The 24502-nt window shown below is 46.7% G+C and overlaps 2 protein-coding genes across 15 annotated transcripts in view; one reads left to right on the top strand and one right to left on the bottom strand.

The window, feature by feature from the left end:
- The window catches only part of SVIL (supervillin), a 102537-nt gene extending 92977 nt beyond the window's left edge, over positions 1 to 9560 (top strand). For all 4 annotated transcript variants that reach the window (XM_060291778.1, XM_060291762.1, XM_060291773.1 and 1 more), the window contains 6 exons: positions 321 to 454; positions 3309 to 3464; positions 4971 to 5114; positions 6387 to 6511; positions 8313 to 8468; positions 8564 to 9560. In XM_060291778.1, the coding sequence (XP_060147761.1) occupies positions 321 to 454; positions 3309 to 3464; positions 4971 to 5114; positions 6387 to 6511; positions 8313 to 8468; positions 8564 to 8650 (802 nt within the window). In that variant the 3' untranslated portion in view covers positions 8651 to 9560. The remainder of the gene's footprint in view (positions 1 to 320; positions 455 to 3308; positions 3465 to 4970; positions 5115 to 6386; positions 6512 to 8312; positions 8469 to 8563) is intronic.
- ZNF438 (zinc finger protein 438) overlaps positions 1 to 24502 on the bottom strand; it is a 498265-nt gene that overhangs the window by 2349 nt on the left and 471414 nt on the right. For 7 of the 11 annotated variants that reach the window (XR_009560622.1, XR_009560612.1, XR_009560604.1 and 4 more), the window contains 8 exons: positions 7008 to 8623; positions 6574 to 6672; positions 6422 to 6471; positions 5559 to 6158; positions 4382 to 5177; positions 3695 to 3826; positions 1890 to 1957; positions 710 to 831 (listed from right to left, as the gene is read on the bottom strand). The gene's annotated coding sequence lies outside the window, so the exon portion shown is untranslated. The remainder of the gene's footprint in view (positions 1 to 709; positions 832 to 1889; positions 1958 to 3694; positions 3827 to 4381; positions 5178 to 5558; positions 6159 to 6421; positions 6472 to 6573; positions 6673 to 7007; positions 8624 to 24502) is intronic. The other 4 variants (XR_009560602.1, XR_009560607.1, XR_009560617.1 and 1 more) reach the window with 4 other exon arrangements.

Below are 24502 nucleotides of genomic sequence, written 5' to 3' on the forward strand. Positions count from 1 at the left end.
CCTGAAGTCACGCTGCCAGATCTAGGGACCAGGGCCGTGCGAGGCGACACACCCAACCCCGGGCCGAGGAACGGGAAGTGTGTACGTGCAAAACACTGACTGTTTTCATCACGGCTTCTCTGTAATCCGACGTTCCTCTCTAAGGGCCAAGCCGACCCCTCCCTGCTGCACACACTCAGGTACCACAGAGCGTGTTTTTATTCATTACAAGAATTGTTCTAGGAGCGAGCTGGTGAACCCACCTGCAGATTTAGCAGGGATCTAATTTTGTGCCGCCCTCACTTCTGGGCCTGACACAAACTCTCGGACTCTCTGTGCAGATGTCCCCTGGAGGCCGGGCTGCACAGTAGCAGCAAAGTGACAATTCACGAGTGTGACGAAGGGTCGGAGCCCCTGGGATTCTGGGACGCTCTGGGGAGGAGAGACCGGAAGGCCTACGACTGCATGCTCCAAGGTAACCCCCGGCGCCCCGGCTCACTCAGTGCGCGCTTACGCACACGTGTTCTGTGCAGCACACCGGGAGCTACACCCAGGCCGACTCCTCTGGGGCCAACAAGGAGGCTAAATAACGCTTATGACTGATCATGATGCCAAGGAAAAGCTGTGTGTGTCAGCAAAGAGGTACAGGTGACAGAGGTGGAGAGTTAAAAAGAAAGATTTCTTCCTCCAGGAAGAAATCACACAGGGCTCCATGGAAGTCAGCACTTACCGGAGCCTTGGAGGTGTAGCCTTGGTGGCTTGGAGAGAAGTGAAGGAGGGGGGAGAATTCCAGGAAGCGAGCTGAGCACAGCCTGAAGCTCTGGAACAAGACGCTTTCGGTGCAGCCGGCATCTGGGGTGCAGGGAAATAGTGGGGTTTAAGTGAGAGAGTGGGTCGGTCTTGTGTTTAAATACACAAGATACAGGTCGACATACGTGCAGAATAACGTCAGAAAAAGGCGAGCCAGGCCCTGTCTAAACACCTGCTGGATGTTCCCTCACTCAGTGCTCACAACCCAACAAGCTGCCCTGGTCCCCGATGGGGAAACTGAGGCCTGGGGTGGTTAACCAGCTTGCCCGGGTTGGATAACAGTGGGATGTCCTCATGACCACACCACCGTACTGCCTCCAAACTTTTACCTAGGTAGGTTTTTAAAGTACAGTTGACCCTTGAACAACATGGGGGTTAAGGGCCAACCTCGCATGCACACACACACACACAGCCGAAAATCCACATGTAACTTGTAACTCCCACCAAACTTCTCTACTCACAGCCCACTGCTGACCAAGAACCTTACCGAGAACATAGAGAGTTAACACACAGTTTGTAGGTTATATGTATTAAATACTGTAATTCTTACCATAAAGTACGCTGGAGAAAAGAAGATGTTATTAAGACAATCATAAGGAAGAGAAATTACATTTACTGTATCGTATTTATCGATACCGTAAATTTACATCATCTGTTTACGAAATGAATCATTTGTCAGTACCTACATCAATATTCTCTTACATGATACAAAACACTATAGATGTTATATGTATTACTAACACTAGACATCAAAAGTGAAAAGATACACATATGTTCCCATATCTCTTCCCTCTATGTATATGTATAACTGATTCACTTTGTTATAAAGCAGAAACTAACACACCATTGTAAAGCAATTATACTCCAATAAAGATGTCAAACAAAAAAAAAGATAACGTGAAAAAGAAATTCCTATATACAGGTATAACGAAGCAGCGACAATATGATTACTTTACAGTCAGCTAGTGTCACTGATACAATTGCTTCACAGCAGCCCAGTCTATACACTAATGAACAGTTATAAAATTTTTATGGCAGTTACAGTCCTCTTCATACTAAAGTATTGGAAACATTGTTACATTTTTATAAAAATCACTCACCCGTGATGATAGGCTGATACACAGCTTCCCCAATTAGAGAGAGGCATACTGTACGGTAATGTAATTCTCTGAAAGCGAAGCTATAAAACAGTAAGAAAACTAACACATTTTATTTCAACTATCACCTCATGCCTATGTAAGGACAGGCTAGTATCTACATACATTTGATGCATTCATGACATACCTACATTTTCTTACTTTTTTCAATATTTCTAGGCTATTCGGTCTGCAGGTTTTTTTCAGTGTCACACATCTCCCAAGAATTTTTCCAATATATTTGTTGAAAAATCTCCATGTACTAAGTGGACCTGTGTGTGCAGTTCAAACCTCTGTTGTTCAGGGGTTAACTGTACTGCATAGTGATGGTGGGAAATGTTTGAAAGTACAAAGAAATTAAGAAGGAAAATACGATCCTTACAATGACATCTTTCAAAAGATGGGAACCAGAATTAACATTTCTTTATGCAATAAATACTTATTTTTTAAAATGAAATTTGGACGGCGTTCTTCGTACACGCTGTTTGCGACCTGCTTTTTCCCCTTAATTTACTGTGAACCATTTCCCAAATCCTATTTTAATATTTAGACTTTTAATGCCTGCAGGGTATTTCATGGGTATATCTGCGACTCTCTACTTAGCCTGTGTCCTATAGTTGGAGAGCTGAGTTCTTTCCAGTTTTCCTCTAACGATAATAAAGTTACAAATAATTTTCAAAAGAATCATCTGCATTCATTTCTAGTTAAGGTGAATTCCTAGACATGGATCTCCTTTGCTGAAGTTAGTATAAAAGCCTTACAGTTACAGATCAGCAAATGTCCCCAGAACACTGGCACCAAATTCCACTCTCACCAGCAATTTACAGATGTGTACGTTTCACGGCACAATCATACAGTTTATTACTTTTTCCTGTTTGCCAAGATTGATGGTAGAAATTACTATCTAAACACTGTTATAACCTAATGTTTTAAATTAGAATGTTAAATGCTTTCTATATGTATTTTTTAGCCATTTGTACTTCCGTTTAGGTGAATGTTTTCTTTGTGCCTTCACATTTTTTAGATATGTATTGTTTCATTATCATCTTCCTTTATAGACTACTAAGGATATTAACAGGTTTCCATATTTCCCATTTTGTCACTTCCCTTTTAGTTTTCTTTGGTTGGGGGTGCTTTTTGTATAATGTGATTTTTCATTTTTATGTTGTTAATGCATAAATCTCTTCTCCTTGAATTATACTTCTTTCGTAATTATGATTAAAAAGGCCTTCCCCACCTCCAAGCTCAGATAAACCTCACCTCTTTTTACACCTTACAATGCTTTGATCATTTCACGTCTAACGAACGTTAATTCTCCAATCCACCTGGAATTTACTTTGGTGCCTATTTTGTCTTTAGCTTTTGTTCTCTTTTCTTTCAAAGATCCTGGAAATTTTAACTTCACACCCCGCCTGTTCATCCTCAGTAGCTCCTCTGGCGACTTCTCAGCCACCGAGTTCATGTATCCAGCCCGAGACCCCTCTGTGGTCAATTCTATGCCCTTCCTGCAGGAAGACCTGTACAGCGCCCCGCAACCAGGTATGGCCCACAGAAGGGGGTAGTCGTGCTGAGCCAGCAGAAGGCACGCCTTCCAAAAGGCTTTTTACTTTTGCATCTAGTAAGCAGTTTTTAATTTGCCAAGTACACTTAATATTATCTCACTTAATCTTTATATTATCTCATTTAATCCTCACACCTCCCCCCCAAAGGAAGTTGACATCAATCACATATTATAGTGTAAAAAACTGACCCTCAGTTACTCAACTCACCCAAATTCGTCAGTTAAGAGTAGGTTGAGTGCAGCTGTGTCAGGCATGAGTCTCTGCTGTTCTCTCAGCCTTCCCTCCAGCTTGCTGCTTCATGGTCTCCATGTAGCTGCCCCTGCTCCAGCCATCATGTTTCTGTTCAAAGCAGAAGGAAGAGTAGAGAAAAGGGCAATAATGATGGCCATGTCTCTCTCTTACCAGATAAAGCAAAAACTTTCCCAGAAGCCCCCAGCAGACTTCCGTTTACATCCCCCTGGCCAGAGCTCTGTCCCATGGCCACACCCCAGCTGCAAGGGAACCTTGCAAGAGTCCAAGGAGCAGGGGGTTGGGAGTATCTGTGGAGTGAGCCAAAGAGCAGTGTCTGCCATGCTGCACAGCAGGGCCAAGGCCCATGTCTTCTGATTCCAAGGTCAGGGCTGTATCCACGTGACTGCCACCTCGAGGCAGACGCTGTACGCTCTTGTCGTGGGACAGTCACAGAGACCAGGCGGTAGAGGCAGTTGAGGCTGAGGTCGGCCGCCCTGGCCTCACGTCATCTCTGCTCTCATATTACAAGAGCCTGGAGCGGCACCAGGAACTTCCCGGACCCTGGCAGCCGCGGTCACCACCTTAAAACCTCGACGGTGCACGTGGTCACAGGGTCATACTGGGGAACTATCAGCCAGTGTCTGAAAAGGGGCTGCTACCCACCTCTCCGTCCTGCGGCTCGGGGGGGGGCAGCCTCCGCCGGGCTTTTCAGGCATGTGATTATCACAGAATTCTGAGGTGCAGGCTAGGAAAGGACTCAGGCGAGCTGGGCTGGCGGGTGTGAGAGCCCTTGACCACGTGGAAGAGTCAGGCTGAGGGTCTGCTGAAGGGAAAAGGGAGCAACACTTGATTTCCAAAGCCCATTCCTCCCTGAAAGAACCATGGACTTAGATGGCCTGCCAAGCAGTCCTACGTGGGGCATGACCACCGATGACCCGAGGGCCAGCGTGATGCCATCTGTCCCACTCTTCGCAACCGGCCAGGCCCCAGAGGGCAGCTGCAGGAGGGGCAAAGGGGGAAGGAATGGGGGGAGAGGGAGGAAAGAGCCCCCCTCATCAACGCCATCTCTCTGCCTCGAGGCATCTCCTGCTTCACCGTTCAAAGGGCCAAGACATCAGGGGCACCCTCCCTGCGGCCCCGAGTTTACCTGCCAAGCGGATTCTCGCACTGACCGAGGCGGCAGGGAGGGAGGCGTCGGTTCGGTGTGGGACAGAGCCCCTGACGAGACGTCTGCTCTGCTCCGCCCTCGCAGCACTTTTCCTTGTTGACAATCACCACGAGGTGTACCTCTGGCAGGGCTGGTGGCCCGTGGAGAACAAGATCACCGGCTCCGCCCGCATCCGCTGGGCCTCGGACCGAAAGAACGCCATGGAGACGGTTCTGCAGTACTGCCGAGGTGAGGCCGCGGCGGCGGGGGGGGGCCCGGATACACGCTTCCCTTTCCACGGGTGCCAGCAGCCTGGACAGAGCCGGCAGACAGCCCTGAAGCCGACTGCTTTCCCTTGAGCTCTTTTGAGGCTTGTTACTTTTGAGATTAGTACATTCTCAGCTGCCACCGTGAATGAGATTTCATTTTTCTCTCTTTTTTAAATTGAAGTAGAGTTGATGTGGAATACTGTATGTTACAGGTATACCATATAGATTCACAGTTTTTAAAGGCTGTACCCCATTTATAGTTATGATAGAATATTGGCCTATACTCCCCGTGTTGTACCATATACCCTGGTGGCAGATTTTATACCTCATAGTTTGTACCTTGTAACCCACTCCCCCTATGTGCCCCCCCTTCAACAAACTAGTGAATATCATTTTTCTCTTTTATATTATGAGGCCGACTAACCTGTCACCCTCGAGGTTAACGGCTGAGTTGTGGGATGCCTGGCCTGGTTAAAACCCTTCTGCACTGAGGATCGATCATGCTGGGGGACACCAGGCCCCATCCGCGCACTGTCCACACCCAGTGTCAGCCCCGTCGGAGAGTAGAGAGCACCCCCAAGCGGGCTGGAAGGCCAATGGCAACCTTTCTGTCATCTGTTACTCTGTTTAGTGTTTTACCTAAAAAGAGAGATCTGTAGTCAATTCATGGCTTCTCTACTATACCATCCACCTGAAACGTCTGTTCTCTTATATAAAATGAAGGTGCCAGTGATTAATGTCTTACCTGAATTTTTAAGATTTCATTGATTAGTATTACTGAATATATACAGCTGATTTTCTCTTGGAAAGCTCTTTCATAAACAATAACTTAATAAACTTCCCACCAAATGTTTAAGCTACAGTAGCTTCTAAAATGCTGCCATTAGCTGGTAATTCACACCGAACTCAAGGCTGGGTTAGGCAATCAGAGGAATACTTCACAGGTGAGTCCAGGAGGGACGGTCCCACCCAGACGCCACAGAGAGAGGCTTGCTCTTCTCCCATCCAGGGACCCAGAAGTGTTCTGTTGGGTTCAGGAAGTTCAAAGTCAGGTCGATCCCATGCAATTTCATGCACAGTCACATGCATGAAATTAACATTTTTGGTAAACATCATGGCGGGGAGGGGCTATAAACTCGTAACTTCCATTTTAACCCTTAAGAGATGCAAACAGGGCAAAAATTACAGGGGAAAAGCCAGGGCCATCGGGGCCACGCTGGCTCTGTGACATCTGCCTTCTGTGTGACCGCAGGAAAAAACCTCAAGAAGCCGCCCCCCAAGTCTTACCTCATCCATGCCGGTCTGGAGCCCCTGACCTTCACCAACATGTTTCCCAGCTGGGAGCACAGAGAAGACATTGCAGAAATCACAGAAATGGTGAGCACGCCCCTTCCCTGTCCAGGGGGCCCCCTGCCTTTCGGACTGTGGGAGGACCTCACCTGGGAGAAGCAGCCAATCGCATTTCACGTGGGAACACGTTTCCTTGGTCACAACACGTTCACCAGTCTCCGCAGAATCAGCTCAGGAAGAGGAAGGGCCTGAGGAGAAGTCAGTGGAAGTATTTTGGTAATCTGCACACGGCTTAGTTCAAACACTTGAACGCAAAGGTGAATTTAATTCATTAGGAGCAGCGGTCCCTTCCTCCTGTTAGCTAAAGATCCGCTGCTTCTCCAAGTCCACATAAGGCACCGCAAAAGCGCCCCGGGTCTCAGACCCTAACCTTGGGTCAGAGGGGACGCGAGAGAAGCCCGTGGGGAAGTCCCTGCTCAGCTGCGTCAGGGAGTGGAGGTGGTGAGCCCGTCCTGAGGGGTACGCGGCTCATTATGAGCCAGAGCGTTACCCTTTCCAACTGCACCGAAAAGAGGACGCTTACTGCCGCTATGTAGAATTCCTCAGTGTCTGAGCTTCGAACGCTGCTTGCAGTAGCAATCCCAAGGGCGTTTTTGGTGTCGTGGGAGACAGGTTTGTTCCGTTCAGGCTTTCTCACTGTGTAGGAGGAGGGCCACTTCCCTGGCAGAGATGACGTGGAGGGGTATTTGATAGGAGGTCTGGATAAGTTTAAACAAACAGCAAACGTGTGCCGCTTCTCGACCACGGAGAGGGCCTGCTTCATCTCTGCTGGTGACCCTAAGCTCACTCCCTGGAGCCCCGTGGACTTGACCTTCACAGATGGGGGCTCAGGCCGCCTGGGAGCCGACAGGCATGGCAAGGTGGCTCTATCCAGGATGAACGTGTGACCCAGGACACCTCAGAGCTCTAAGGGTTACGAGCCCCGTTGCTGCGGTCCGAGTTCAATTACATGAATCACTGCCATTGTCCCGTGTGCCCTGCAGACCCCCGGGGGCTGGCCGGGGGGCTCTGGGGAGTCCTGTACAGCCTGCAGGCCATCGGCCAGTCTGCCGTCGGGCAAGTCGTGATGAGAATTCACTAAGGGCCGCTCTGTGCCAGGCACTGCTCCGCACACCGCACTTAGCTTCGCCTTTAATTTTCACAACAGTCCACTAAGATCCAGCTGCTGCTTATCCCATTTCACTGGCGAACTAGCCGAGGCGTGGGCACTCGGAGAAGCTCGCCCCGATCTCTGACACGTTCCCTCCGCCACTCGCCCCCGATCCCTGGTCTGAGTGCAGCTGAATTCACATCATTCCCCACACACACACCTCCACCCAAAGGAGGTAGCCCACTGCGGGGTCCCAGGTTTAACAGAGGAAGATCGTTCACCCGGAATAACCTGTTCAGATGAAATGCACACAGTGGTTTAAAAGCAAAAAAGACCTCAGTTCAGCCCCAGCTTATTCTAGATGCATTTTCTTACCTCCTTTTTCTATTGAGGATGAAGAGATGGGGTCTGAGGAGGTGGAGGGGGGTAATTCCTTTTAAGGTTAACTGTTTTTAAATATTTGTAAGCAAGTTCCATTTATTTGCATGCTTCCAGCGTTTCAGCTTCACATTTAGCCATCTTCTGGATAATTCACTCGTGTGACAGTCCCTAAACTTTTTCCTGATGTATCTGAAACGCCGTGCAGGGTGAGATGGCCTCTCAGAGCCTCATCTCCCTGAGCGGGGTCTCCAGGCTGCGGTGCGGATGGGCCAGGGGGGCATATTTTCAGGCACATGATGAAACGTGTTCAGATGTGGGACACGGAGGTCCCCCTCTCTGCCCCCTCCTCTTCTCCAGGACACGGAAGTTTCAAATCAGATCACCCTGGTGGAGGATGTCTTAGCCAAGCTGTGCAAAACCATCTACCCGCTGGCCGACCTCCTAGCCAGGCCCCTGCCCGAGGGCGTGGACCCTCTGAAGCTGGAGATTTACCTCACCGACGAGGATTTCGAGGTAAGCGCTTCTTCGGGTGGGACAGCATTTGAACACAGCATGCGTGGCTTGTCGGAGGGTCCTTTCACTCAGGGCGTTTCTTTCCCTCCTTCCAGTTTGCACTAGACATGACCCGAGACGAATACAATGCACTGCCTGCCTGGAAGCAGGTGAACCTGAAGAAAGCAAAAGGTCTGTTCTGAGTCATGAGATGCTGGAGGAACCTCTGTTGTCACTTTCAATACTGTTGGACCAGGAAAATGGATGTGTTTTGTTTTTGGAAGCGGGGTATGGCTAGTCCTTTAAAAAATATTTTTACATCTGCGTTTTCGAAACCTGAAGCGATCAGCTCTCCTGCTTGTTTGGGAGTTGTGTATTTTGTAAATGTTCCAGAAAACTCTCTGGAAACACACCTTCCACGATTGAGCAGACGATGTTTATAAGGCATCCGCATCTCCACGCGCGCTCACGCAGGGGGTCCTCAGCAAAGGCCACGGCACTGCCCTCCTGGTCCTGCTAAGCGCTGCCTGTTATTATTATTACTTTTTAAGCGGTTCCCTTTATAAATTGTTATTTTGATAGTTTGTGGATTCTAAATATATATATATTTATATAAACACCGTATAAATCAAATATGTATTTAACAAAGCAATATGTATTCATTCACTTTTAAGGGGTTTTTTTTTTTGGTGTCAAAATAATATTAAAAGGTAGTTGCTTCTGTTGAATTAGTTCTGCCACCAACGCATACCTTCACCCACGTTCAGAGGCGCCTCCTTCAGCGTTAAGTCGGACTCGTTCTGAGTGCTGCTTCCGGTGCTAAGATGAACAAAGAATTTATACTTCCAGGCACAGGCTCTTAAGAATCTGTGCAAATCCACCTTTCTACCTTAATATCGCCCCCGAATGTATAGTGCCTTGTATTATGTACAGTTTATATACAGAAAAGTTTGCTCTGCATTTTTTGACGATGGTTTGGTTTGGAACATCATCTACAATTTTACGCTGAAATGGTAGAAATTTTAAAATGAATCTCAATTTCTAATACCTGTTGTAAAAATTAAATGTGTCATTCGGCGATGGAAGACTCCAAAATAAAAGCTTCAGAATAAACACGACTATGAATTGCTTAGTTCACACTGAGTTCCTTTCTGAAAAATAATTTTTGGAAATGTTAACCTAGTACCAATATGCCACGATTCAGTATTAACTGCCGTAACTTTTAATTGAGCTCAGGGCAAGACGTAATACGAGGCTATGAGGCTAAATAGACAGATATTCGGCCCGTAAAGTAAGCTGTAAGTCCTATGCCGAAGAACGTATTTTTGCAAGTCATCATTCAACAGAAGCCCTTTACCCTCAACTGTAGCTGCATCTCAAATTCAAGAGCTCAGTGCCTTTTTAAAAACATTGCAGACATAAGGCATTTAGAAAGCGTTAAAAACTCCTCACCAGGGCTTCCTTGGTGGCGCAGTGGTTGAGAGTCCGCCTGCCGATGCAGGGGACACGGGTTCGTGCCCCGGTCCGGGAAGATCCCACATGCCGCGGAGCGGCTGGGCCCGTGAGCCATGGCCGCTGAGCCTGCGCGTCCGGAGCCTGTGCTCCGCAGCGGGAGAGGCCACAACAGTGAGAGGCCCGCGTACCGCAAAAAAAAAAAAAAAAAAAAAAAACTCCTCACCAGCTCTTACGTTCTTAAACTCCTAGGTCCAAGGGAAAAAAATTTGAAAAAGAAACTAACACAACATTGTAAAGCAACTACACCCCAATAAAAAGAAAAAGAATATATATAACTGACTCACTTTGCTGTACACCTGAAACTAACACAACACTGTAAATCAACTGTACTTCAGTCCGTCAGTCAAACCCCAAATCCCTGGTTTTGAACAAAGACCACAGAGCTCGCTGGGAGTTACCACCACCCGCCTTGGTCTTAGTTCGCACGTCGATCACAGAATTTCCTTAGACTCCGTCGCTGACTCACGAGCGCCACCCGCTCCGTGCCCCAGGACTGTGCCGGGTCAGGGGTCTCTACCTGCTCTGGCCCTACCACTTGACGACTGTGACGTTGGGCAGGCATGGAACTGTCCCACCTCGATCTCTTTTTAAGGAAAAGAAATCAATCCTATAACTGCCCACCTCCCAGGATTGATTCTTGGCGAGGAGGGCTAGATCCCCACTGCTACGAATGTTACCGTCATGGCAGTGGACTTAGGAAAGCAAGAGAGTTGACGTTAAGGAACACAGTCACGCACCTAGAAATGACAGGTTCGACCCAAGCAAGTGGAACCTTCCAAAGAAAAAATGTAGAAGGAAAAGTCGAGAGAGGGGTTCAGACTGTGTGTCCCATGGGTAGTAGGCAAAGAGGAGCAGAGGGGGGCGCACAGAGCCAGGAGGACAACCAGTGAGTGTCAGAGAGGCAGGGCTGCCTGCGTCGTGACCATCCAAGGAAGTCACCTGGATCCTTAGATGCACAGAAAGTAACCAGGGCTGTGATGAGAACTTGCGGAGGAGAGCCTGCTGTAGGTGTGATGAGTAACACAGAGTCATCGGCAATACCCATTACCCCAAACGGTCCCAAATGCTTTAAAACCGCGTACATCCACTGGTACTAAACACTGTCCCCCAGCGCTGCGCTCTGTCTGCCTCTCGCCTCTTCTCTGTAAACAGGGAACCCTGTCTTGCATTTCGTAATTACTTCTCGCCTCTTTTCTTGAGCTGTTCCCAACTCTCTCTCTGGCCTGCAGGACTAGATCCTCTCGTATGTGGCTCTGTGATCCTTTTCCCTTCGTAGCAGGACATGACCTTTGCATCCTGGGAAAGGACCCCACCTGAACACATGACATGCTAAATCTCAACAACTCAACCACCTGGGCTGCACTCCTTCTCCGGTGCCACTCCAAGGCAAACCATCTGGGTTTTTTTTTTTTTTTTTTTTTTTTGGCGGTACGTGGGCCTCTCACTGTTGTGGCCTCTCCCGCTCCCTCTCCAGAGCCTCAGGACACACGTGACATCTTGTCTCCACCCAGATATCCGTTCCCCCCTTTAAAGGTCCTTGAGTTCAAAAGCAGCAAATGAAGAAAACATCAACTGTTTTTAATAAAAATTCCCGCAGAAATACAAGCAGGTTCCAGAGGACAGGAGCCATTGCCCCAGTGTGTCCTTCTCGGGCTGTGCCCGGGTCAGGGTCAGGGTCAAAGACTGCGCAGGAGCCCACTTCATTCTCTCCTTATTTTAGAACTTCAGCCCCACTTGTGGCAGAGCTCCCATTCTGGTAAAAGGAGACGCACTCCAGAAACAGCCTGAGAACCCGCTTTGGCCTTTCGCTTTTGTTCTTCTTGCTTTCTGATGATAAAAGTAACACTGTCTGGGCTTCCCTGGTGGCGCAGTGGTTGCGAGTCCGCCTGCCGATGCAGGGGACATGGGTTCGTGCCCCGGTCCGGGAGGATCCCACATGCCGCGGAGCGGCTGGGCCCGTGAGCCATGGCCGCTGAGCCTGTGCGTCCGGAGCCTGTGCTGCGCAACAGGAGAAGCCACAACAGTGAGATGCCCGCGTACCGCAAAAAAAAAAAAAAAAAAAGTAACACTGTCTACACAGAGACTTGTAGTACACAAATGTTCACGGCAGCATCACTGATAATAACCCAAACCTGTAAACAGCCCACCTGTCCATTGGCTGAGAAACATAAACAAAACGTGGTACATCCACACAATGAAATACTATCCAACAGCAAAGTGAACAAAGCACTGATCCACACGGCAACATGCACGGACCTCAGCAACATCATCATTCAAGGACTGGGAGCTGGGGATTAGCAGACGCAAACTATTATATATAGGATGGATAAACAACAAGGTAACTGTATAGCACAGAGAACTATAGTCAATATCCTGAGATAAACCATCATGGAAAAGAAAAATGAAAAAATATATGTATAACTGAATCAATTTGCTGTACAGCATAAATTAACAAAACAAAAAGACAACTCAGAATACGAGAAAATAGTTGCAAATGAAGCGACCAACAGGGGATTAATCTCCAAGATACACAGATAGCTCATACAGCTCTATGTCAAAAAAATAAACAACCAAGTCAGAAAATGAGCAGGAGATCTAAATAGACATTTCTCCAAAGAAGACATACAGATGGCCAAAAAGCACATGAAAAGATGCTCAACATCACTAATTATCAGAGAAATGCAAATCAAAACTACACTGAAGTATCACCTCAGACTGGTCAGAATGGCCATCATCAGAAAGTCTACAAACAAATGCTGGAGAGGGTGTGGAGAAAAGGGAACCCTCTTGCACTGCTGGTGGAAATGCAAACTGATAGTCACTATGGAGAACAGTACGGAGGTTCCTTAAAAAACTAAAAATAGACCTACCATATGATCCCACAATCCCACTCCTGGGCAGATATCTGGAGAAAATCATAATTTGAAAAGATGCCTGCACCCCTACGTTCATAGCAGCACTATTTACAATAGCCAAGGCATGGAAGCAACCTAAATGTCCATCGACAGAGAAATGGATAAAGAAGATGTGGCACATATATACAATGGAATACTACTCAGCCATAAAAAAGAACAAAATAATGCCATTTGCAGCACCTGGATGGACCTAGATGGACCTAGAGATTGTCATACTAAATGAAGTAAGTCATAGAAAGACAAATATCATATGATGTCACTCATATGTGGAATCTAATTTTAAAAAAAATGATACAAATGAACTTATTTACAAAACAGAAACAGACTTAGAGATATCGAAAACAAACTTAGGGTTACCAAAGGGAAAAATGGGGGGAAGGGATAGGATAAATCAGGAGCTTGGGATTAACATACACACACCACTACTATATATAGGATAGATAATCAACAAGGACCTACTGCGTAGCACAGGGAACTCTACTCAGTATTCTGTGATAACCTATATGGGAAAAGAATCTGGAAAGGAATGAATATATGTATGTGTATAACTGAATCGCTTTGCTGTACACCTGAAACTAACACAACATTGTAAATCGACCACACTCCATAACATTTAAATAAATAAATGGGGGGGGAAGAAACGTCATTCAATGAAAGAAGACGGACACAAAAGGCCACATATTGTTCAATTCCATTTATATGGAATTTCCTGAAAAGGCAAACCCATTCAGACAGATGAGTGGCAGCTCGAGATGGAGATGGGAGTGAAGGGGACTGGGGATGAGCCCCAGGGAACTTTTCTGGGGGCCGGGGGGGCTGACGGAAACAGTCTAGAGCTGGATTCTGGTCATGGTGGCACAACTTTGCAGAAGCACTAGAAGGTACTGAGCCGTGCACGCGCGTAGGTGTGTTTTACCGCATATGATGTCATGCCACGAGGGTGCTGCTTCAGAAAAATAGGAACACTGATCTACGTGGAAAATGTCAGCATTGTAAGGATATGTAATTTAGGGATGGAAAATCACAGCTATTCTTGCTGTTAAAGAAACACTCACTCATGACGCTGGTCAAGACAGTAAGGCAGGAACTTCCCTGGTGGTCTGGTGGTTAGGACTCAGCACTTCCACTGCAGGAGGCCTGGGTTCAGTCTCTGGTTGGGGAACTAAGATCCCACAAGCTGTGAGCTGTGCCCCCCCCCGCCCCCCCCAAAAAAGACAGTACGGCAGACGTTACTCACAACAATCATGACAGGTGTAGGGGCCACTGCTGAAGGGGAGAGAGACTGGGCTCAACTCCAGATACAGAAGGAAGAGTGGGGATTTACAGTGAAGAAGCAGAGGTGGGGTGTGGGCATCAGTGGATATCACTAGGAGGAAACGTCAGGGTAAGGGGGGGATCTGGCCATATCAACCTCAGACGACTCTTGCTGAGTGCAGGTCAGGGTGACCAGACGCCGCCTCGGGGGATGGTGGAGACACCCGATCAGATAACGAGGGTGAGGATCTTGCTACATGTGGGCCTGTCCTGGAGGCCATGCCCGAGGCCAGGCTCAGAGTAGCCTGACTCCAGCTTGGCCAAAGACAGTGTCTTCATCACCACTTCCCATATACAAGTACTTCAGTGGTTTGATTTACAGTCTTCCAGATTCTTCTTTACATCAACTAACATAGAGATGTGTGCTCACGTTTGGGGTTTTTCCAAGGGAAAACCTGCATTTGCTCTTTGGCGTGTTCATCTCCCATCAGCAGTAGCGCTCAGACGCTGGTCTCTGGATGTTGACCCGGCTGTGTGTGAAGTTCTGCGGTCACGTGGGGCACAGTGTGAAGGCCCAGGTCAGCACTCAGTGCTCCTCAGAGGGTGGGCGGCACCCAGCCAGGGCCCAGAGGGAGGGTTTGGGGATTGGTTTTCAAAGTCCGTTCTTGATCTGAGATCCAGACCCAGAGTCAGGGCCAGAAGCCTCAAAACAGGCCTCTGTGCACAGCAGGTCAGCAGTGTAGTGAGGGACTAGTAAGGGTCAGGGGGACAACAACACGTCAAGGTCAAGGTCATGATTCAAATGCGAACAATGGAGTGTCAAGTTGAAAACTGAAATAATCGGAAATTGAATATATTGGTGCAGTATTTGACCCAAAGAAAAAGCCCTACTTTACTTCCTCCTTTACTTGTAAGAAGTCAGTGCAGGGGGAGCGATGAAGGTAGAGCTGCTGCAGGACGCGGAGCTCACCTTCCCCCACAGATACGTCAGCGCCGCATCGACACGTGGGACGAGTCGCACAGAACCCCCGCTGAACGCTGGCGGAAGACCTCGGACTGCTGAAAGGGCGAGAAAACCTCCACGCACCGGAGTAGGAAAAAAGAAAGAAAGGAAGAAAGGAATCGGGATGGGACCTGTGCCCGGGGGGAGGAAGCTATAGAAGAGGAGACGGGGAGAGCAGCCAGGACACAGGGGAGCTTCAGAGCCTCCGAGGAGAGCACGGCGGCCGGTCTGCGGCAGCCAGAGCAGAGGGAGAACTGCACAGACAGCGCTGCCGCGCTGCACTCCCCAGCCTGAGGCGCGAGTCCGCCGGTGCAGGTGGGGGCTGGGGGCTGGGACTCGGGCTTCGGAGGTCAGACCCAGAGAGAGGGCTTGGGTTGGCTGTGCAGAAGCAGCCCGGGCAGGCTGGCATCTGGTGCAACCGCAACTGAGGCTGTAGGCAGAGGAAGCATGGGCCGCCATAGAGGCCAGGCGCGATTGTTTGGGGGGTGCACTAAGGAAGGGGTGGCATTGTAGCCTTTTTCCCTGTGCACGCACTCGCAGAGGGCAGGACGCTGCCTGCACGGGTTCCAGGAGTGGTCGAGAGCCGCTTCCACTCCCATCGCACGCTCCGGGGGCAGGCCTGGGCCTCCACAGCCACCCAGAACCCCAGGACTGGGCACCAGCCACCACGTCTGCACACCCCCAGTCAAGGGGATAGTGATCAGTACATGCTGAGGAAGTAGGCGACGGGCGTCAATACTGAAAACAGCCCTGGGCTGCCCTGGGGGCGCAGTGGTTGGGAGTCCGCCTGCCGATGCAGGGGACGTGGGTTCGTGCCCCGGTCCGGGAAGATCCCACATGCCGGGAGCGGCTGAGCCCGTGAGCCATGGCCGCTGGGCCTGCACGTCCGGAGCCTGTGCTCCGCAACGGGAGAGGCCGCAACAGTGAGAGGCCTGCGTACCACCAAAAAAAAAAAAAAAAAAAAAAAACAGCCTTCAGGCCAAATATATTAAACCCACACAAGCTACACAGGGTCACTCCCGAATATAAACAGCCCTCCAAGACCACAGTAGATAATTGCTTCTCCTGAACTCACAGAGTGAGAGAAATACGAGTGAAATGAAGAAGCAGGGGAACCACTACACCAGTGAAAAGACCAAGAGAATTCCCCAGAAATAACAAACATTGAAACAGACCTCTTCAGTTTAATAAACACCCATTTCAAAAAGGAGATAATGAAAATAGTGAAGGAATTAAGAAAGGCTATCGACAGAAATGCAGATTACTGTAAAAAGGAACTAGAAGATATAATGAGTAAGCAAGAAAAATTAGAAAACCCATTTGCAGAGATGAAAGCTAAGCTAGAGGCAATGAATAGCAGAATTAATAATGCAGAAGAAAGAATAAGTGACCTGGAAGATAGAATAATGGAAATCACCCAATCAGGATAGCCAACAGAAAGCCAAATAAAAAAAAAAAGTGAAAGCAATATGAGACCTATGGGATAATATAAAGTGCGCCAATCTACATGTAATAGGGATTCCAAAAGGAGAAGAAAGAGAAAAGGGGATCGAAAATGTATTTGAAGAAATTATGGCAGAAAACTTCCCAAACCTAAAGAAGAAAACAGACATCCAGGTACAGGAAGCACAGAGGGTCCCAAACAAAATAAACCAAAACAGACCTACACCAAGACATATTATAATAAAAATGGCAAAAGTTAAAGAGAGGATTCTAAAGGCAGCAAGAGAAAAACAAAGAGTTAATTACAAGGTAACCCCGGTAAGGCTATCAGCTGATTTCTCTACAGAAATGCTGCAGGCCAGAGGGAGTGGCTAGGTCTATTCAAAGTCCTGAAAGGGAAAAATTCTGCAACTTAGGATACTCTACCCAGCAAGATTATCATTTAGAATAGGAGGAGAGTTAAAGAGTTTCTCAGACAAGCAAAAACTAAAAGAATACAGCAATACTAAACCTGTTCTAAAGGAAATATTGAAAGGCCTTTTCTAAACAGAAAACAAGTAAGAATCTATACCAAAGAGGAAATCACAATCGGAAATAAAATCACTTAAAAGAGGCAGTACACAGATTAAAAAAACAAAAATCAAATCAAAAAATTTCTATGAAAAGTGATGATAACCACAATGAACAGCAGAAGGACAAACACGAAGGTGTAAAAGAGGACGCGTCAAAATCATAAAGTGAGGGGAAGAAGGGTAAGAAAATGTAAATTTTTTTTCCTAGAATGTGTTTGAGCTTATATGACTGCCAGTCTAAGGCACGTAGATAATAGGAAGGGATTAACATACTTGAAAAACAGGGTAACCACAAATTAAAAACATAAAATAGATTCACAAAACCAAAAAGAAAAGAACATAAGTATAATTAAAAAAATCATCAAACCACAATAGGAAAAAGAAGGAGAGACAAGGAAGAAGTCTAAAATCAGTGGGAAAACAAGGTTTAAAATGGCAATAAATACATATCTATCAATAATTACCTTAAATGTCGATGGACTAAACGCTCCAATCAAAAGACACAGAATGGCAGACTGGATAAAAAAAAAAAAACTGGAACCTACGATATGCTGCCTACAAGAGACATACTTTAGGGCAAAGGACACATATATATTGAAAGTGAGGGAATGGAAAAAGGTATTTCATGAAAACAAAAATGACAAGAAAGCAGAGGTAGCAATACTCATATCAGACAAAATAGACTTTAAAACAAAGGCCATAAAGAAAGATAGAGAAGAACACTATATAATGATAAATGCATCAATACAAGAAGAGGATTTTACACTTGTCAACATATATATCCCTAATATAGGAGCACCCAAATACAACAAATGCGAACAGACATAAAGGGAGAAACTGATAGAAATACGATAATAGTAGGAGACTTTAACACCCCGCTCACATCAGTGCACAGATCTTCCAGACAGAGAATCAATAAGGCAACAGAGATCCTAAATGATACAACAGAACAGTTAGACTTAATTGATATTTTCAGGACATTACATCCAAAAAAACCAGAATATACATTCTTTTCAAGTGCACATGGAACATTCTCTAGGACTGACCACATACTAGGGCACGAAACAAGCCTCAACAAATTTTAAGACTATAGAAGTTATCTCAAGCATGTTTTCTGACAACAACGACATGAAACTAGAAATTAACCACAGAAAAAGAAATGAGAAAAAAATGATTACATGGAGACTAAACAACAAGCTACTAAAACACCAATGGATCAAAGAGGAAATCAAAGAGGAAATTTAAAAATACCTTGAGACAAATGACAATGAAACTACAACTATACAAAATCTATGGGATGCAGCAAAAGTAGTTCTTAGAGGGAAGTTCATAATGATACAAGCCTTCCTCAAAAAACAAGAAAAATCTCAAATAAACAACCTAACCTACCACTTAAATAATTAGAAAAAGAAGAACAAGCAAAACCTTAAGTCAGCAGAAGGAAGTAAATAATAAGGATCAGAGAGGAAAAAAATAAAATAGAGATTAAAAACAATAGAAAAAAAAGCAATAAAACCAAGAGCTGGTTCTTTAAAGGGTAAACAAGACTGACAAGCCTCTGGCCAGGCTCACCAAGAAGAAAAGAGAGAGAGAACCCAAATAAACAAAATAAGAAATGAAAATGGAGAGATAACAACTGATACTGCAGAAATACAAAAAATCACGAGGGAATACTATGAACAATTATATGCCAACAAATAAACAACCTAGAAGAAATGGACAAGTTTCTAAAAACATACAGCCCACCAAAATTGAATCAAGAAGAAACAGATAATTTGAACAGACCAATCACCAGAAGTGAGAGAGAATCTGTAATTAAAAAAAAAAAAAAAAAAAAACTCCCTACAAACAGAAGTCCAGGACCAGATGGCTTCACAGGGGAATTCTACCAAACATACAAAGAAGAACTTATACTGATCCTTTTCAAACTCTTCCAAAAAACTGAAGAGGAGAGAACACTCCCAAAGACATTCTATGAAGCCACCATCACCCTGATACCAAAACCAGACAAAGATACCACCAAAAATAAAAAGAAAAATGACAGGCCAATATCTTTGATGAATATAGACGCAAAAATTCTCAACAAAATATTAGCAAACTGAATCCAACAACACATAAAAAAGATCATACACCAGGACAAAGTGGAATTCAACCCTAGTTCACAAGGATGGTTCAGCATATGCAAATCAATCAATGTAATACACCACATAAACAAAAAAGACAAAAACCACATGATCACCTCAACAGATGCAGAAAAAGCATTCAACATTCATTCATGATAAAAGAAAAAACTCTTACCAAAGGGGATATAGAGGGAACATATCTCAATATAATAAAAGCTATTTATGACAAACCCACAGCCAATATAATACTCAATGGTGAAAAGCTGAAAGCCTTCCCGCTGAAGTCTGGAACAAGACAAGGATGCCCACAATCACCTCTTCTATTCAACATAGTATTGGAAGTCCTACCCACAGCAATCAGACAAGAAAAAGAAAAGTTATTCCAATTGGAAGGGAAGAGGTAAAATTGTCACTATATACAGATAAGATGATACTATATATAGAAAACCCTGAGAACTCCCCACGAAAACTACTAGAACTGATAAACGAATTCCGCAAGGTAGCAGGATACAAGATTAACATACAGTTATCAGTTGCATTTCTTTACACCAAAAATGAAATATCAGAAACGGAATGTAAAAAAAAATAATACCTCTTAAAATTGCACCCCCCCCCCAAAAAACATACATGGGAATAAACCTGACCAAGGAGGTAAAAGGTTTATAAGCTGAGAACTATAAAATTGCACCTATAAAATTGCACTAGTAAAGGAAATTGAAGATGATTCAAAGAAATGGAAGAAAGATACCCCATGCTCTTGAACTGGAAGAATTAATATTGTTAAAATGGCCATACTACTCAAAGCAATCTACAGATTTAACACAATCCCTATCAAATTACCCATGACATTTTTCACAGAACTAGAACAAATAATCCAAAAATTTATATGGAACCATAAAAGACCCAGAAATGCCACAGCAATCCTGAGGGGGGAAAACAAAGCAGGAGGCATAACTCTCCCAGAATTCAGACAATACTACAAAGCTACAGTAATCAAAACAGTGTGGTATTGGTACAAAAACAGAATATACGGATCAACGGAACAGAACAGAGAGCCCAGAAATAAACACACACCTACGGTCAATCTTCAACAAAGGAGGCAAGAATATAAAATGGGGAAAAGACAGTCTCTTTAGCAAGTGGTGCTGGGAAAGTTGGACAGCTGCATGTAAGTCAGTGAAGTTAGAACACACCCTCACACCATGCACAAAAATAAACTCAAAATGGATTAAAGACATATATAAGACATGGCACCATAAAACTCCTAGGAGAGAACATAGGCAAAACATTCTCTGACATAAATCATATCAATGTTTTCTTATGTCAGTTTCCCAAGACAATAGAAACAAAAAGAAAAATAAACAAATGGGACCTAATCAAACTTAGAAGCTTTTGCACAGCAAAGGAAACCATGAACAAAACGAAAAGACAACCTTTGGAATGGGAGAAAATATTTGCAAATGATGTGACTGACAAGGGCTTAATTTCCAAAATATACAAACAGCTTATACAACTCAACAATAAAAAAACAAACAACCCAATCGAAAAATGGGCAGAAAACCTAAATAGACATTTCTCCAAAGAAGACATACAGATGGCCAAGAGGCACATGTAAAGCTGCACAACATCACTAATTATCAGAGAAATGCAAATCAAAACCACAATGAGATACCAGCTCACACTGGTCAGAATGGCCATCATTAACAACTCTACAAATAACAAATGCTGGAGAGGGTGTAGAGAAAATGGAACCCTCCCACGCTGTTGGTGGGAATGTAAGTTGGTGCAGCCACCATAGGGAACAGTATGAAGTTTCTTCAGAAAACTGAAAATACAGCTGCCAATATGATCCAGCAATCCCACTCCTGGGCATATATCTGGACAAAACTATAATGCAAAAATATACATGCACCCCTAATGTTCATAGCAATGCTATCCACAATAGCCAAGACATGGACACAACCTAAATGTCCATCGACAGATGAACGGATAAAGAAGATGTGGTACATATATACAATGGAATATTACTCAACCGTGAAAAAGAACGAAATAATGCCATTTGCAGCAACATGGATGGATCTAGAGGTCATCATACTAAGTGAAGTCAGACAGAGAAAGACAAATATATCACTTATATGTGGAACCTAAAATATGACACAAATGAACTTATCTATGAAACAGAAATGGACTCACAGACAGAGAGATCAGACTTGTGGTTGCTGGGGGTGTGGGGGGCGGGAGGGTGGTACAGAAAGGGATGGAGTGGGAGTTTGGGATGAGCAGATGCCCACTATTATATATAGGATGGATCAACAAGGTCCTACTGTAGAGCATAGGGAACTATACCCAGTCTTCTGGGATAAACAGTAATGGAAAAGAATATAAAAAAGAATGTATATATATACATATGTCTAACTGAGTCACTTCGCTGTACAGAAGAAATTAGCACAACACGGTAAATCAACCATACTTCAATAAAATAAAAAAAAGTACCCAATTCACCCACCCGTCCCCCAAACCCATTGCCTTCCATGTCGGAGGCTAAGATACCCGGTGGGGCTGTGGGTGCTGGAAACACAGTACCCGGGTCGGGGGGGGGGGGGGAGGCGGGGGGGTGGTCATCCAAGGCAAAGAGCACAGGCCCCGGGCTCTCCGGTGCCCGTCCCTGTCCTGCCCCTTACAACTATTGACCTTGAGCAAATTCCTCCCCCTCTCTGTGCCCCAGCTTTATTCCCACCCACAGGATGGGGCTGCCGATGGCAGTACCCACCCCACATGAGGTTGTAGGAAGTAACAGACAGGGTGCCAGCGAGTGCTTCCCGCGTGGCAGCAGCGGCGGAAAGAGAAGCTGAATCGCCTCGCCTTCTAGGAGAAAGGACCTGTCAGCCTGGGGAGTAATTCAGGACTCGGAGAACAAAAGAGGCTTCTCATCTCTGTGCACTTGGAGGAGGCAATAGAGACCCTGGGCGGGAGGGGTGGCGGAGCCAGGCCTCGCGGGGGGTCTTCGCACAGCAGACCTGTAACTGCGCCAAAGCCCGCCATCTCTATCGCCCCCCGCCCCCTCCGGCAGCCCCAAGCAGGCGCGCAGCTTAAGGGAGAAAACAGCGCTCGCTATGCAGAAACCCACGCCCAGACAGAGCGCTTCCCCCAGCGCCCCCAGGGTGGAAGGGCTTCAGCGCTCCCTGGGATAGGTAAGACCTCATTCCCGAGGGCCAGTCAAGCCTGAAATTTCTTCTTTAACACTGAATTTAACGCAGGGGTGATGTCTTAGGGGGAGATGTTTGCTGTTTATATCCAAATGGTCCAATGGCCAATTAATTTATATTAATTTTGAAATAACGTGTCAATTGCATTCTTCCGGCTGAAAAGCCAGAACTCAGAGCCTGGACTGGCCTGGGGAGGAAGTAGGGAAATGACAGAAGGCGGCCATCTGGCCCAGGGCCCGCAGCGCGGAGCGAAGAGCGGGGGTCCAGCAGGTGGCGCTGTCGCTCGCAGCGGACGCGGAGGAGCCGGGCCGCCCCGCCCCCACTCCCCCACCCCGCCTCGCCCCGAGTCACCGTCCCTAAAGCAGCGCCCGCTCTTGGGCACGGGGGTCGGGGTCGGAGTCGGGCTGGGGCTAAGACCTCCCCCGCAGGGCCCTATCTGACCCCGAGCAACCCCATCTCTGCCGGTTATTTTGTTTCCAGCACGAGAGAACTTGAATCCGGTGACCCGAGGGGAGGGGAGGGGCTCCCATCCCGCTGCTGCCTCCTCTCCATCCCCTGCTGCCCGCGCGCAGGGAACCTTCCCAGAAGCAAATCCACCTCGTGAGGCCAGCCCTGCGGCGAGACATTTCACAGTTAAATGAAACCGCCCCAAATCGGGGGGTTCCGTGGGCCACGGATCGTCTTGCTCTCAGCATCTGTCCCCTGTACACATTTTCTTTGCTGGCCCCTGTGAGTGTCTCCCCTTGGCCAGGTTTGCTGTCCATAGAAGGAAGGTGACACCTTTCTTAGAAGCAATTAGTTAATGTCAGGAAAGCTCTCTGTGGGTGAAAAGCGCTAAATTCTATTTACCAAATATTTAATCAGCCACGCTTGGGGGGAATGAGTCATAATCATCTATTCAACTTGCTGAATAACCAGAGAAAAAGGCATGATCAGGAAATTCATCTTAAACACAGGTTTGCATAGATTTTGTACCTGTCAGGACTACGAGGGAGCATTTTCGAATTAGCGCTCGGCTTCCTCCCTGCCTGTCCCCTTCCTCCTCAGCCCAGGGGGCCCAGCAGCAGCATGGGGTGGTGGGGGGGGGAGGCGTCTGGCCGCAGCTTCCCTGCCCAAGCTCCTCCGGGGCCTGGCAGGCCGCAGCATCTCTTCTCCTCTGGTCCATTTCCTCACGTCCCCTCTGTCACATGTCTGTCCCTTTCTGCCCTGGCACGGACTCTGTGAGGAGAAATGAGGTCGTGTGGGAGGCATGGGCGCTTTGAAATGAAAGGCACCAAACCAGCTCAGAGCGGAAGCCATTGCAGAGGCCTTCCCAGTGCCTTTGAAGCAGCAGGGCCCGGTATGCACCAGACTCCCCGCTTGGGGAGCGAGCGAGGGAACCTGTTACTTGTTCCCACTCCCCCTGCTGCGGCAGGGGCCCCAGTAAACCCTTGCCTGCATTTCTTGTCTGGCCTCTTATCAATTTCAACTGATTAAGGAAGCCAAGAACCCTGGTCGGTGACACTGGGACTGGGGCATGCAGCGACACTGGCCAGGACAGCAGGTAAAATAATGAGCTGTCTTGTGCGCATGCCCAGGAATTGGGTTTTTGGTTTTTTTGTTGGTTTGTTTTTTATCATGAATGCAATAAAGAGCTGCGGAAGGATTTGTAATGAGAAAAATGAAAGGACTGATATGTTTGTTGATCGAGACCACCCTAGCTGAAGCGTGGACCGTGGATTGGAGGGAAACAGAGCTAGAATCAGCAGACGGGTCCCGAGGCCTCTGTTGTCATCTAGGTAGAAGCCATGGTGCCAGGAGTGGCACAGTGACCACCAGGAACCAAGGAGATCACAGGGCACACGCCCAGGCTCTGGAGGCACCCAGTCTCAAAACCCGCCTGACTCCTTCACTCAGTCAACAAATCTTTACTGAGCACCTACCGTGCGTCAGGCCCTGTCTGGACTCCAGAGCGACAGAAATGAAGAAGACGGATGCTCTCAGAGAGCCTACACAATCGTGGGGTCCCGGTAGGGCCAGGGCAG

This window comes from Globicephala melas, chromosome 2 (genome assembly GCF_963455315.2).
Source record: "Globicephala melas chromosome 2, mGloMel1.2, whole genome shotgun sequence".
Taxonomy (NCBI): Eukaryota; Metazoa; Chordata; class Mammalia; order Artiodactyla; family Delphinidae; genus Globicephala; species Globicephala melas.